The 14970-nt window shown below is 39.4% G+C and overlaps 1 protein-coding gene across 3 annotated transcripts in view; it reads right to left on the bottom strand.

Annotated features, from left to right (window-relative positions):
- furina (furin (paired basic amino acid cleaving enzyme) a) overlaps positions 1 to 14970 on the bottom strand; it is a 45560-nt gene that overhangs the window by 22769 nt on the left and 7821 nt on the right. For all 3 annotated transcript variants that reach the window (XM_061277183.1, XM_061277184.1, XM_061277185.1), the window contains exons 3-4: positions 5391 to 5489; positions 711 to 806 (exon numbers count right to left, since the gene is read on the bottom strand). In XM_061277183.1, coding sequence (XP_061133167.1) covers positions 711 to 806; positions 5391 to 5489 — 195 coding nt within the window. The remainder of the gene's footprint in view (positions 1 to 710; positions 807 to 5390; positions 5490 to 14970) is intronic.

Genomic DNA, 14970 nt, shown 5'->3' with positions numbered 1-14970 from the left:
CATTTTCCTCTTCTCATCTCTCTTTCCAGTTAAGTAAACAAAAAATGGCTGTCTCCCCACGCATGAATAAAAGAAATGGAAGAGACAGCAGCCGAAGCGGCACCGAGCTCTTTTGTAGCCACGTTTCCAAAGTGCATGTATACATTTTGATCAAAGCAAAACCGGTTCCAGCGGTGAAAGGGATTTGAGAAAAGCGAAGGTGTTGCTCCAGTTTCTATTGACACGAGACTTTGGAGAAGCTTTTCAACCTTGTGCTGTCATGTTTTGAAAAAACCAATAAAAAATGTTTTCCCAAACAAATTGCATCTTCGCTTGATTCATAATTCATCAATTCTTTGTATCATTATTGAAGTTTTAAAGATACCATTTCTGCATGTGCCTTTTGTTTAAAAACAAGCCCCTTAACAACTACTAATCGAATTGAAGCACCCTCGCAGGAGTGGTTAGCAAAACATTCTGATGCCTGAAATTCAGTGAAACATACAAATAAATTAAAAAAAATATCTATATATATTTTCCCTTGCTCTCCTGAGGGTAAAGATCAGGGGATGTTAATATTTGTCACCTCTTTCCGATTTTTCCGCCATTAAGGGCAATATAAAAACAAAATGGCTTGACTATTTATTTTGATAGCTCAACCAGTGTGCAGTGACAAATTCAAGTACACAAAAACACACACACATGCAGAGCTCAGGACAATGTCAACTCACCAGGTACCACTGCTCCACAAATTTTGGATCAGCCGGTTCTACGTAGATATCCCTTTTTTTCCTACGTTTGGCTACCTGTTGCTCTGCCCAGGTCACCTAAACACAGAAATGAGCATGGGGAAAACGTCGGTCAACATTAGTATCAAGAAAACCGAGTCAGAAATAATGGCAACCATTTGTCTTAATTGTGCTGAGGTTTATGTTGCTATCGCAGTTTGAGTGAGGGAGATTCAAAGATGCGGTTGGGAAAGCACGGTTCAGCCGTGGCAACCTGCAGATAAACGTATTGAATGTCCGTGCACATCGAGCACCTTTCTCTAAGATTCACTTCCAGAGACAAGCTGATGTATTGCCGGTGTCTTGTGTTAAAGCTACAGAGACTGCCGCTCTTGTCAACTGCTGATTGATGTGTATGGGCATTCGGACATAGATGCTGATCTTGAGTAGCAGCAGGAACAGCCCTCAGAGAGATTTCTACTTAATTTTTCCAAGAGACAGCGACACAATCATACATTTGTTTTTTTTCCTTCCTTTCTGCGACATCTTATCAGTCAAACCTCATGGAAGGGAATCTATCAATGATTAAAGTGTGCATCTATGTAAAAAAAGGATAATTTAACATGTATCACCATAAGATTAAAGAGTGGTTAACTAAAGTGGAACATGAGGATAATTTAATTAAGAGCCTTTTCGGTTCTAGCGTGCGTGCAAGTCCATAAAGCAACATCTATAATGCTTGAATAAGTATGGTGTTTAATGACTTGAGTGACTAAACTCTAGTAGTCATCCCAGAAAAGTGGAGGCTATTGCAGCTGTTAAGTGGAAACCATTTCTGTTTTCAATTTTCTTGTCGGCATAATGACGATATGTCCTAATTATTTTGTATGTAGTGTAGCGTAGCACTGCATTAAAACATCGACTGGCCCTATACAGAAATTGGACGAGGGCGAGATAATGGAATCAAATTCACACTGCGCTGTGTTGTCATTATAACATAATATAGTGAGATTTAAAATGGGGCAAAGGTGGACTAAAGGATGGTTAAGTGAGCAATTTCTCTCCACCGGCCTTTATTGGATTTCTGTTTAAGGAAAATAGCAGTATCGACTTAAAAGCTTCTTTTGCAGGCAGAGTGACAGTTATGTGCAGCCAGCATATTTGACTCTTCAAAAGCCCATGTGTTTCTCAGAAATCCTACCCACAGTACTGTTAAGAATTTCTCTTCATTGAAAATGATCTATAAGAGTACTGCAAAGAATTTCTCTTCATTGAAAATGATCTAGAAGAGTACTGCAAAGAATTTCTCTTCATTGAAATGTATCTATAGGCCCGTTTTTACACAGCAGTACAGATTAGTTCACTTTGCTACGCATGCGGCATGAAGCGACAAATCAAATCATTTTCTTGAAAAAAGAAATAGGTTAGAAAGAAACCGTCTGTTTTAGAGAATGCTCTAAAGTTTGGTATTATTTCGAACCAGAAAAAGAAAAATGATTCTGTTTTAAAAAACATATTCAGTAGACGCTAGTGCTAAAAACAGTCATATTATCTGACCTTTACCTTTCACACAGCAGCTTTTTATTAGTGCAGTGATTCCCAACCTTTATTGTGCCAAGGCACATTTGAAATTTGAAAAGTTTCAGGGCACAGCACACGCATACACCGCCAGGCAAAAATGTCACAAAAAGTGGATACGCATTCCCATCATATACTTCTGCTATCTTACAGAGGAAAGTAAATTTGTTCAGTCTGTCTGTCTCTCTAAAATTATTGGCCAAGATAGATGAACAAAGATACAAATTATTATTTTAGGGCCAATTAATTTAAATGTGATAGTTTCTCCCATGCCACACCTTAGGAGTTCTCACGGCACACTAATGAATCCCAACACACTGGTGATTATTCCTAGTTTTAGTAACTCATTCACTGCACTGGACATTTACATTCGTAAACTGGAATCCAAACGTTTACCGCCACTGCCAAGTACCATTTTTAGCGGGTAGGTGTGGAAGAAGGCCTAACCCAGCTTGTCTGTGAAGTTCACATTCGTAAATCACTTTGAGGACTAAAAGATTCCTGTTGATGGAATTTCGCTTTGGGTTTAAGATTAGCATAGTTTTCAAATAAAAGTTGAAGATCAGAGTGGAATCTCAGCTTGTCAAGATTATGAGTGACATGTTGGAAGTGGGCCACGTTTAGGAACCTCCCCTCAAACACAGTATATACTGTAAATGTATTGAATAAACTGAGTCTATTTTGCTGTAGTTAGGAGAAAGTGGGTCGCAATCATTAAATTAAAATAGGCTGCCGCAGTAAACACGTTTCTACCATCAAAATTCTTGTCTTGTTTTTTTGTTCTTTGCGATTTGAGGTGTCACAGAAGCAAAAACTATTATCCTCAAAGTCACAGACTGAATATGAAAAGGACAAATTTTATTTTCTAGTGAAATATTAGAAGGGCCTCTTTGTTCGGTCCGGTAAGTAAACTGTCACAGAACACAATTTCTTTAAAGATCGGTTAACATGATTAAAAACAGCCGGCCGGCAATGTGGGGGAACATTGCTTTGAAAACAGCTGGAAGTGAAGAAATTTTGCCTCAAAGGTTGTGCAATAAAATATTAAGGGTGTCGTCATTTTTTGGCAAGGGCAATTTAAAGCATTTTGGTTTTGTTAATCTGCCTGATTTTCCATTGTTTTCCAGTTTGGTTTTAGGTATTAGCCTTGTCTGTTCTCAGTGACCATTGTAGCAATTCTGTCCATATGTGCCTCATTAATCACAGGGTCCAAAGCATTGCCAGCAAAAAAGGAAAATAATGAATACACAGTTGACTTACTCCACTGCATCAGTAAGACTAAACAAATAAATAATAATAATTCGCAACAATACACTAAGATTTCTTCTCATCCAATAACCTTCATACACGATTAGCATGAAAGTAGCAAACACAGCCAGGCTTTAAGTCCTCATTAGAGCCTGTTAAAAGGGTTCTCTGTTAGGCAGCATCTGAGATCTGGCCATGCTCCACATTTTGTTGTTCGTAAATAAACACACGGTGGAAACATCTTTTATTCAAATTCCTTCTCGGTTAGTTAGCAAGTGGGCTGTGAACTGGAACAAGTATCATTTCGCAATGGAAGAACAGCTGTGGAATTTGTTATATGTTAAAAGGAAAAAGAGCGTTGAGGCATCGTTGTGACCTGGAGTGAACTTTACAAGGAAGATATATGAAAGGATTATGCTTCACATTCTCTCTGAGGTGCTGTGGGGAACAGAGGAATTCAACAACAGGAAATGGAGGCCCAGTGGTAAAGGAAATCCCAAATAGAGAGGGAGGTGGCTTTAGCTCGAACAAGAGCGGCACACCATTGCTCTTTTCCCCGGACTGCACCTGACAGTCAAGTTATAATGGGCATTAAAAGTAAATGGCCGAAAATGTGAAAAAGTTGTATTCATGACGAAATGCTGGCCATTCTCTTGATTTTTTTTACAACTGGCTGAAAGATTGTATTCTGAACTTGAAGGGACATCTTTTGTGGCATTCCAAATAAGCTTTAATTTCTGTCTGTCTCCTTGGATATGCTTGAATTTGGGAAATAAACTGAAGATTAGAATTTGAATAAAATATAAAAGTAAGCAATTTTTAATAGATTTGTTTAAATTAGAATCTCTTCGCAATTCATACATTGCCAACACTGGGAAAGAGCAGAAAACTGTATTTTAAATTGATGTTTTGATCATTGCCCTACATTGAATGTCTTCACCGCTTTCTTAGCAGCATCCAGTTAAAATTTACCCATCCACCAAATGGAAAAAAAAGGCATTGTGACTCAGTGGAAAATCAAAAACCTTACTCATCATTTCATGCATCAGCTAGATTATAACTTTATCCGCCCTACGCAAAAAAGTATGATTGATTAATAAATACTCACATGTAACTATGACAATCCTAGACAGCAAACAAAAATATGCACAAATGTTCTTGTGAATATTTTGATTTTGTTCCATTAAGTTACCTAGGTAATGCAATTTACAGAAGGAAAAAAAAACATTTAGGCTTTTTCCCAGTGTTTATCGTTAAGTAGTAACTGTCTTCAAAATCCCTCATATCCCCATTGCTATGAATATTAATTTCACACAGATCTTCACTTTGTCCTTCCCAGTGGAGAAGGTTTTGGGCTCATTTTCAAGCTAACCTCAAACTGACTTGCCATACTACTGGAAAATAGAGAAATATGAAATTTCCATTAAGATCAGTCAAGAAGACTGAAGTGAACTGAATTTTAGAGGTCTGCAGCGGAATGTTTATGACTGGCGGGCCTCCTCCGGGAAGAGTCTGTTCAGCTTCTATCAGTCCTCCTATGACAACATCCCAAATAGATGCTGAGGCATTTCTGACATTTAAAATAACCAACAGTATAGACCCAGGAATGTGCTTTTGGCTGTTTCACCTCTACCACTTACCTGCATTTGTAAAGGCTACAAATTAACCCTCGGGTTATCTTTTAAGACGAGAGATGTGTTTGATACGTAATAAATAACAATAATTATACAAGCTGTCTTATTTACAATGCTTTCATAAAGACATGTAAGTTCAGTGTACTGTACGTCAATGCGTTTCTTCTCCCAAATGCAATTTAAATTAAAAAAAAATTACACTCTGGACATTTAAACCTCTTACCTTGGGATCTTTAATTAGACGGACGTGTGTGCTCCTATGATCAGACAGCGATCGCTTCGCCACGGTACGATGCTTGAAGTGATAATAGTCACCAAAAACCTGAAATACAATAACAAAGTAGTTAAGTTCAGGCTAAGAGCAAACCAAAATATGCAGTCATATAAAAGAAATACATTAAATTATGAAAATCCATCCATTTTCTCTACCCATTTGCCGACTGGGGATAATAATTGCTAAATTATTTAACCGGATAAATGGAACGGATTACTTGTCTGCAACCAACAGAGGCGCTGCTGATTCAGAGGAAGGAATTAACATTCAGAGACATCTTTCAGTATTTTTCACCACTTTTGGAATGTTGCTCAAGACCATTTATTTATTCATGAGCTACTTTAATCGAAAACAATTACTCTACAATACATATAATGGACCATTGTATAGCAAAAGGTTTTTCCTTGATTCTGTGATTCCGCAGCCATACACAAACAAAGACATGTTTTGTTGACACGTTCATGTCCCTGACGAGCAAGCCGTTAGTACTTCACGTACTTTACCAGAGTGATTATAAGACCAGTCTGTGCCAGCCAGAGCTGTTGCCATCTCTCAGTCAACAAAACGCCGATAAAAACGCAGTACTGAGTGAATTTGAGGCTTTTGTTTCTTCAAACATGCGTCAACACTAAAGACCAGTTCTGAAAATGCACCCTGCTGATTTCCCAAGTTCATTTTGTCAATTTCAAATTGGCCACATTAGTCTATCAATACGTGTTGTAAACATCAAACTGGCCTGTTCATCGAGTCCCTTTCCACAAGCTCTTAATTATCCAGATGAAACTGGAGGGATTTCACTCGGGAAAACTTGGGACTGCAAATTGGTAGTGGTGGCTGCACATACTAAAACAGCATATTTAGATACGGCCAGCTAAATACGACAATAACACAGAGAGGGAACACGGCGACAGATTAAAGCATTGCCTTGTAAGCCTTGAAAATGTCGCATGCGACGATGACGACAACACAATGCATATTGCCTATTTGTGTTGTAGCGTTTATTTCATCCAAAATAAGCTAAACTAATTCCTGAGTTGTGTTTAAATCAAAGTAAATAGATCGAATGCAGCCTAAGTCCCCGACGCAAAGCCAACAGACGGACGGGAGAGATGCAACATCCAAGAGGGATGGTACACTTTAAAGAGTAATTAATATTCAGCTCTGTGTGCTCGCCATAACCACACGTCAACGATACGGTTCATCTGCGAGACTGAATGGATATGTGAACCCGTTAAAGAAATCGCAAAGGAAGGAAGGCAGAGGTATGGAAATGGAAAAGTGCTCAGTTTGAAGAGGCATTATTAGCCGAGCCAAGAAAAGAGGAGCAGAGTGTCTTTTGTGTTGGCTGAGATACGATCTTGGGTGGTAGGACTGATCAAAGATATATGCACGGAAGGTGGGTGGGGTCCGTCAAGTGCTACCAAGAAACAATGAAGTGATCAATTCATCCATTCATCTCATGACTTCAAAGATAAACAAAAATATCTGAACCAAAAATCTGGCCATGCTAAATGTGAAGTACTTTTTTTTGTAAACACAATTCCTATCTGGTAGTATTTTGGATGTGTCTAAAATGTCGCTTGATAGCTGTTTTCTCAGCACCGCTATGTTTCGTTTCTAGGATAACACAAAAACATACATTTATGCGACTATTCACGCGTGTGTTCCAGAGTTCACCTCTCATTAAGAACAACTCAACCATGACCAAGTTATTCACACATGTACACTTGCCACATTACTCTCACGGATGTCCATTCCAGCACTATAGGCCAACCATCATCTGGTAATCAGTAGAGACGCTTAAGGGGTAATGATTTCGGCCATTTAATTCAGACCACATTGTTGCTGTGGTTTTAACTACTTTCCACTTGGCAAGAAAGGCCATTCACGACAGCTGGAAAACGCAGATTCGGAATTTCAAAGTGACCATTACTGATGCAGTAAGGTGGTCACAGATAAGAGCAGAAAAGGCTTATCGGGGTCTCTCCGGGTAGCATATAATTTATTTGGTAAATATATTTTGTGCACACTACATTATGCACCTTATGAGAAACCACGCATGGAAAGGTCTTGCGTCTTAGCTGCCGTCAATGTTTACATAATTATGTTTTACAAAAAGATAAATAGGAAAAGGGGGGATTTAGGCAGTGCATTACGGTGATAGGAAAATGGAGAGACAGGCTGCACTTGTGGATTTTAGTTAATTCCATTGACGGGAGACCATTAGTGCAGTTAAACCAGAGCAACGACCCGTGACGCATTTTACTACTTTGCATTAGACACATTATGTGTTTATTCAAGCATGCAGAATGTAGTGCGTTACCATATTTTGTTTGTGCCTCAGTGACTTGGGATTAATTGACAAAATGAGACTTTGAAATTGCCCTCCAAGAATAGTTGTGTTGTGTATACAATGAAGCTGGACAAAAACAAGCAAAGGGCAAGTAGCAGATTTTTTGGACAATAAAATCCTTCCATTTTCTCCAAAATCAACAGTGCGCTTTATAAATCAGGTGGATGTCAAATTGAGGTTGTGATATACTGCTTTGTTTGCCTTCACTTTATTTTTGGAACAGGGAACTTTTTTTTTTCTCATTCTAAGAAAAAAAATGTTTTTCTTAGAATGAGACCTACATTTGTGGTGCATTTTGGACATGATAGAAGTAAGCATATACCACCAAGACTAAATCAGGGAGGGATTTTCCGAAATATCTCCAATAGCAAAAGAAAGTCACATGGCGCTTTTTGAAAGAGTCGCAAGATTGGTCTGATGACTTCCAAAACACAGAAACAAAGTCTAACACTGCCTCACTCTCTTAAGTACAAGACAAGTACATTACGCGAAATAAAAGTATATTACAATGTAAATAAACTACTAACCTTGTGAAATACGAGTTTATTGGTAAACTGATTTATCCATAGTCCACAGCTAGATGCCGATAGACATGACTAACGACATGTACCGCAGCATTTTATAAGTCACGATGTGAAACGAATGCAACAGAAATCCCTGATTTATTTGTGCAAACATTCAATCTCATAAACATGAGTTTCAACGTGCTATACAGTATAGTTTTGTGTGCATCATCAAATTCAATTATTGTCCACTACGGCAGACCTTAACTTCACGGAGACGATGAGGGCGAGAGAGTTTACAGAGTTATGGCAGAACTGCTGCAGTACTGTGACCTCACAGGTCGATGAGAACCCTCCTTCCCATTTATGAGGGACAAGTAGGAAAATGCAGGCAGGAAAAAGACAACATGCACACGTCGACTGAACGGAAGGATAACCGCAACACCTCAAAGATGTAAGACTTACCCCTAAAGGTCTATTCCTCTCAAATACTGTTCACAAATTTGCCTAAAATCTACCGAAGGTTTTCCGAGATACCTCACTGATGTAAACATATCACGTGGCAGAAAAGACAGACTGCATGATTATAGGCTGCCCGCAATAAGGGGCCACCCTAAATTGTGCAGTTGTATTGAATTGTATTGTGCCCATACTACCCAATCAGCATCTTGCTGTTGTAAAATGGATTGAAGAGAAAAGGGCTTTTGTAGAAAAATCCTTGGATCTTTGAGCGTAGCTGAGCAAAAATGGGAGTAAGACTAATGCGTTGCATTTATATCTTCATTCATGAACCCTTCTAACTAAAATCTAGGGCTGTAAACATTTGAAATTCTAAGGTTTTGTTGTTTGCACAGAGTACATTCTATCACTCATTATTCACGCTTACATAACGGCAACGAGGCCAATGACTTGTTCAAACCATTCATGTCTCACGAGTGTTACTAACATGGCTGTTACGCGTGTTCTTTCCCCTTCACGTAAGCACAAAAGGAAGACCTTGAGAGCTCTGTGAATGTTTTCAGTCTCCAATTGTATTTTCATTCAAATGCTAAAGGCATTTCATTTTAGTCAGGCAATTCAGGCACATAAATTGGTTAGGGTCAGTCCCGTTTTGAGGTCTTTCTTCGGTCTTCTCTTTCTCAATATTCAAGAATTAAGAGGAGCAATATTGTACAGAAAACAAGTTGAGGTTTTACACAGCATTTTTGCTTGATTTGATACAAAAACACATCGTTAATGGTCCCAGCTGTAATTGTCTGCCAAACTGAGTCGGAAACAATGTTTTATGCTCACTTGGCTTGAGATCAAAGTTTGCCCCATTAGAGTCATTTTAACAGTTGAGGGATTATCTAATTCAAACGTGTTGTAGACTTTTATGCAGATGCCTTAATGAGCTCCTCCTCATTAGTGGAGGAATTCAACTGCATTCATTGCTATTTAGCCAGGCAGAGAAAGTGCGTGCGCTCATGACCGTGTGATTTCTGCGGTGGGGAGGGAGGACGGCACCAAGAAGGAGGGCAAGCTAAACTGAGATGGAGGAAATTGAAGAGGGTCAAGGCAGGAAGCTGGGGTCCTCCCAAACGACACAGCCCTGTCGCATGGGCACAAAGTGTATCGTGACGTTTGACATGATAAGGATTAATGGAAGATTTCTATCTTCAATAGCCCAGTAGAATACTTCCAAACCGGGACAGCGGCATCATTTTTGATTGTAGAGTATGAGATGGATTTGATTTTGATAATCACGTACAATTGTGTGAGGCATCGTTAAGTCTTCTGATGGCTATCTGCTCTTAGGAAATTATTAATACACATTTATATACACATTAATAGAATTCTGCTGTAAATTATTCATGCATATTTTAACAATCCATTTTAGAACACAGCACTGGTGCAAACAATTGTATGCGTGTAATTTTTGTAGATGGTTCCGAAACTAATTCTCTGGAATAAATCGAGTTCACTGTACTGCATTTTCCGAGGGTGGCCTTAAAATTCCCCAATGAAAAGAAAAGCAGAGGATATTTAAAATAAATTCAACGTTTCAGTGAAGGTAAATTGCTTCTCAGACCCCAGGGTGGGCTCCTGCTGGATTTCTAAGTGCAAGCCAGCTAGCTGGCTAGCTGTGCTGGACAGTTATATCAGTTATATTCATGATTAGCTTCAAAACTTCGAACAAACACACTGCCCACCCCCCATTGACTGATTTTAAAGGGCTTGAAATTCAAGAATGGTTCTCGGGCACAAGCATAATACTGCACAAAGGGGGACAAAACAGCTAATAAGAAGGTGCCTAATTTTATCTCTCCTTAGAGCAATGATGGAGCGCTGCGAATGGACAGGAATAGCAAACAGGTTCCTCTGACCCTGACGGAGGACCACTGGGGCTATTTGAGGAATCTTCATTTCCCTGAGTTTCTGTCTTTAACGTTTCAATCATCTCTTGGCTCCACTGAGGAATGTGCTCTTTCTTGTGATTCTGAATCCACAGCAGGGAGGCCAACGCCCGAGCACCTGAGTTTAATGGACTGTTATAAAGCTCTCCTGGAGGTTCACAGTAGCAACGTTAGAGTGTGACTTTGAGAAAAATGGCACATGGGCCATAATGCCTCCTTGCATTAAGATGATAAACAAGACTTACTGATGATGGAAAGTACATTTTAGGGAAATATAGCTCCCTTCCAGCTGTTTTAGACAGTTTTATTTGCACAAAGAACAAAGTTTGCACATATTAATATTTTAGACTAGAGCTGGACTATCTTACTTGAGGAAAAATACGATCCAAAGTAAAGCCAATTTTTAGATCGTTATATAATATTTTATTTGGTCGACGGAAATCCCTGCACCGCAATCTTTCCAGATTTAATTGCATACTTTATAATCATTAAACTATAGAATATGTGCCACACGGGACAGCTCTCTAACGTACCTTACCATTTGGAAAGAGCTACGAGGTATCAAAGACATTAGTAAAAGCTATCCAGAGGCAAGAAGACATCGTTATTTACAGAGTGTTACAATCAATGGTAAGTACCTGAGAGTTGACCATAGGGCTATGTTATATTACACCTTTAAAATGGTATGGTAAGAAATCTCATCTTGGAATTTTCTGTGTGGACTTTAGCATACGCTCCACGTCGCTAAAACATGTATGCTAGGTAAATTGAAGATTATGTGAGTAGAAGTCTGCGTATGATTGTTTTTTTTCTCTCAGTGTGCTGTTTGATTGAGTGGCCATAGGTCCAAGATGTACCTTGCTTCTGTTAGAAATGGACTCAATAAGGCATCCAATTCATTTGGCGGCACTCCACTATCAGCAACCTCATTACTCACAACATAGAAGATGGGATTTGTTCGATAAAAGGTATCCGGGGATTCAATATTGCAGCCCCCACTAAGGAGTAGTGTAGCACAACTTCATCTATGTTACAATTGAGGAATCGAGTTACATGTGGGGAAAAAAAAAGAAACGTTTTCAGACATCATAAAATGCCCCAACTATATAATAAATTCCTCCTAAAGTGCTGCTTCACAGAGACTTTTACGTCATTGTTTTCATTGTAAAAGGCTTATCAGATCGCGGCCCTGTTCAAATTGCACCTCAAACGACTGCTCCGCCTCCCGAAGGAGACTGATGTATGCGCTTAGATGCAAGGGGGAAGGATGGGTCATTACAAGTCTTGTTCAACACTTCACACACTCCATATCAAGTAGTACAAGGCCAGAAGATTAGCATTTTCTAAACTGAGGTTGATCTTTGCTGCATTTCTTTCGAATGTCAGTCTAGCGTAGCGTCAATGAGAACCAAAATCGTCTACAGCAGTAACAAAAAGTCATTAGCGTTAAAACGCCTGCGAACAACAGTGTTATCTCACAGCCACATGAGTCAGTTCAGTTGAACCCAATGAGTTTGCTTCCTTCCTCGAAATGATGACTTTGTTACCTCCACCCAGATTTATGCTTATTGGCACTGTTCACATTTAGGATCTTCTGAAGCTTGAATGGAAACACCCACGATAAATCATTAGGAAATAAACATTCAGTCTGATCGGCTGGATCGTAATGTCAATTTGCCAATCGATTAATGACATGGGGCTCGACTGTTCAGAAATAATTAAAAAAAAAAGTTGTTTAAATTATATTTCTCTATCTTCTGATCAGATGCTTTGTTTTGATTTGTTTTTTTCAGTCGCTGATCAAACACAAAGCCTACTTTGCATATTTCAGAAGAGATCAATTGGCAGCCTTGCCTAATATAGTGTTTTTCACATGTTATTCTGCACTATGACTGGCACGACAAGCATCAAATTGAAGCTTAGTGAAAAAGGTAGCGACTTTACATTCCGACGGAAATTCCGCAAATGCCTCAACCTACTCTGCGCGTGTGCGTACATGCACATTCTTGAAAGTTGAAGAGGTGCCTGTCCATGTATTTGCGCGTCCCCTCGGCACAGCTGGCTCTTATTTTGGCCCTCTGACCTGTGTGGGGGTCTGCCCCCCACCACCACACACACACACACACACACATCTCACAATCACACCACGGTGGGAGAGCTGAGTCGTGAGTGAGTGCCGATGCGGCTCTCAAGACCCCTGGCGATGTGGATGTTCACTTCTTCGCTGTCAGTGGGAGGTAGCATCCTGCAGATGAACTTATTTTTTTCATTTGTCCTTAAATTATTGTTTCCTAAGGAGAATTAGTTGTGGTTTGGGTCATTGTAGAGGTTGGTTGGTACATGAGTGTTAATTAGTGATGCACATTTGACTAACCAGTTCTATGAATGTGTACTAACCTCACTAAAATCAAGGCATTGCAACTGCTCAAGTGACTATTAATAAATTAAAACTCTAAATTGATTACTAAATTGTTTATTTAGTGGTGAGATATTTGAGCAGTGTGATCCAAACCTTTTTTTGTAGAATGAAGACGCATGAAGCATCTTATTGTCACATGACCTTGCTAAATCATCCTATGTTTAGAAACAACACCACTAAGATGGATCAAGTTAAAGGTAATCCTTTAGATGTCAAATTTGAATTTGCTAGTCTAGGTTGATTTGGGTACTTAGAGCACAATACTACTGAAAATAGAACTTTTCCCTTTATCTGGGTTATTATAGCATTTTTCAGTTCCAAACTCATTAACGTTATCAACTCATGACACGTCTTCATAGTTTAAAAAACTCTCGATTTGGAGATTCACAAATAATACAATTCACTATCTGTGTCATTATATGTTGTTGAATTTTTTGCAACTGAAATACTTTCAAGTTGCCCATAAGACTTTGCATTTTCATTTCTACACTTTAGCTTAATAAAATGAATCAAATATACTACTGCCAACCATTCAATTGTTTTATAGCCAATATGCCATGGGTCCATTAATTCAGGTGTATCAGCTCGATGTTCTCTGCAGTGATGTCGCCACCACCGGATCAGTCAATCTCTGTAGCTCATTAACTTTCAAAGAGGAGCAGATGCACTGCAATGATGTGAAATGTAGGGCCGCTTCATGAGAGGCCAAAGTACAGAATAAAAACATGCTCGTTCACAGTGACCCTCGGACCAAAGACATTGCTGCTGATCAATGGTGGTGTAGTCAGAGCGGAGTAGAAAACACGAAAGGCCTGGACCCAACACTTGGACTTAGAAGCCTTTTTGCAGGCGCATCATCTCCAAGGCAAAAACGATGCTTGTTTTACAGTTACGCGGTTTGTTTGCTCAAGTGGGCTGGAGAATGTTGAGTACGGAGTGGTGCATCAAAGATTAATGATGTTACTACCCGAATGAATACACTTACAAAACACGCTTTATACTACAATAAAATATTAAATGGCGGAAATCTATAGCCGTTCACATTGAGTTACGTGGTTGACTTGAGAAACATAGAGAACCTCGAGGTAATAAAACAACTGAGCCAAAACGTGTGTACAAATTCGGCTGCAACCAGCGGAGATGCTGTTAAGTCAAACGGGATGGATAAGTTGGCACTCTTGCAAGCAGCATTATTTGCATCTTGAAAACTTTTTTCTTCTATTTTTTTTCTGCACTCGGTTGCTAAATGTCCACCCCTCTCCATATCCATCTTTATTGATTTTTATCTCCAAAAAGGCCATGCTGAATAAATTAATTTCATACATCTGTCCCAGGCATTTTCCCAGTGTTTCTTTTCAGTCAGTTAAGCAGCATTTGGAAGCAATGCAGTAAAACAGAGGAAACACCTTTGCGGATCGTGCGGAATGGCTCCTTGCAGCGCTCAGCAGGCACAGTCTTCGCCCATAATCTTTGGTCCAATCATGTTAGATGTCTTTCCAGCATCCCCCCCCCCAAACACCTTATTCGCCGCTGCAGTTCATAGCTTCGGTTCTCTCGAGTCCAATTATGGATTTCTTGCTGTCAGTCGCTTTTGAAACATGCTGGTTGTGGCCAATATAAAACTTTTACACCATATCGCTGGCGTCGGACTGAAGGCTCGTACCTCCAGAATCATCACTTTTCAGGAGACTCCAAAAACGTCTCGATTGTTCCACCATTAACGTTGCGTCATCAAAAAGAGCAAGCAATTTTTCCACACCTTACAGTAGATTGGTCAATCATTTGCAAAGCCGACACCCACATATGTGGATTGACCAAAAGTCTAGATTTGTGGATGTCAAGCAAAACATTGACATAA

The sequence above is a fragment of the Syngnathus typhle genome, linkage group LG4 (assembly GCF_033458585.1).
Source record: "Syngnathus typhle isolate RoL2023-S1 ecotype Sweden linkage group LG4, RoL_Styp_1.0, whole genome shotgun sequence".
Lineage (NCBI taxonomy): Eukaryota > Metazoa > Chordata > Actinopteri > Syngnathiformes > Syngnathidae > Syngnathus > Syngnathus typhle.
Note: the sequence above shows the minus strand (reverse complement) of the source record. Positions and strands in the feature narration are given on the sequence as shown.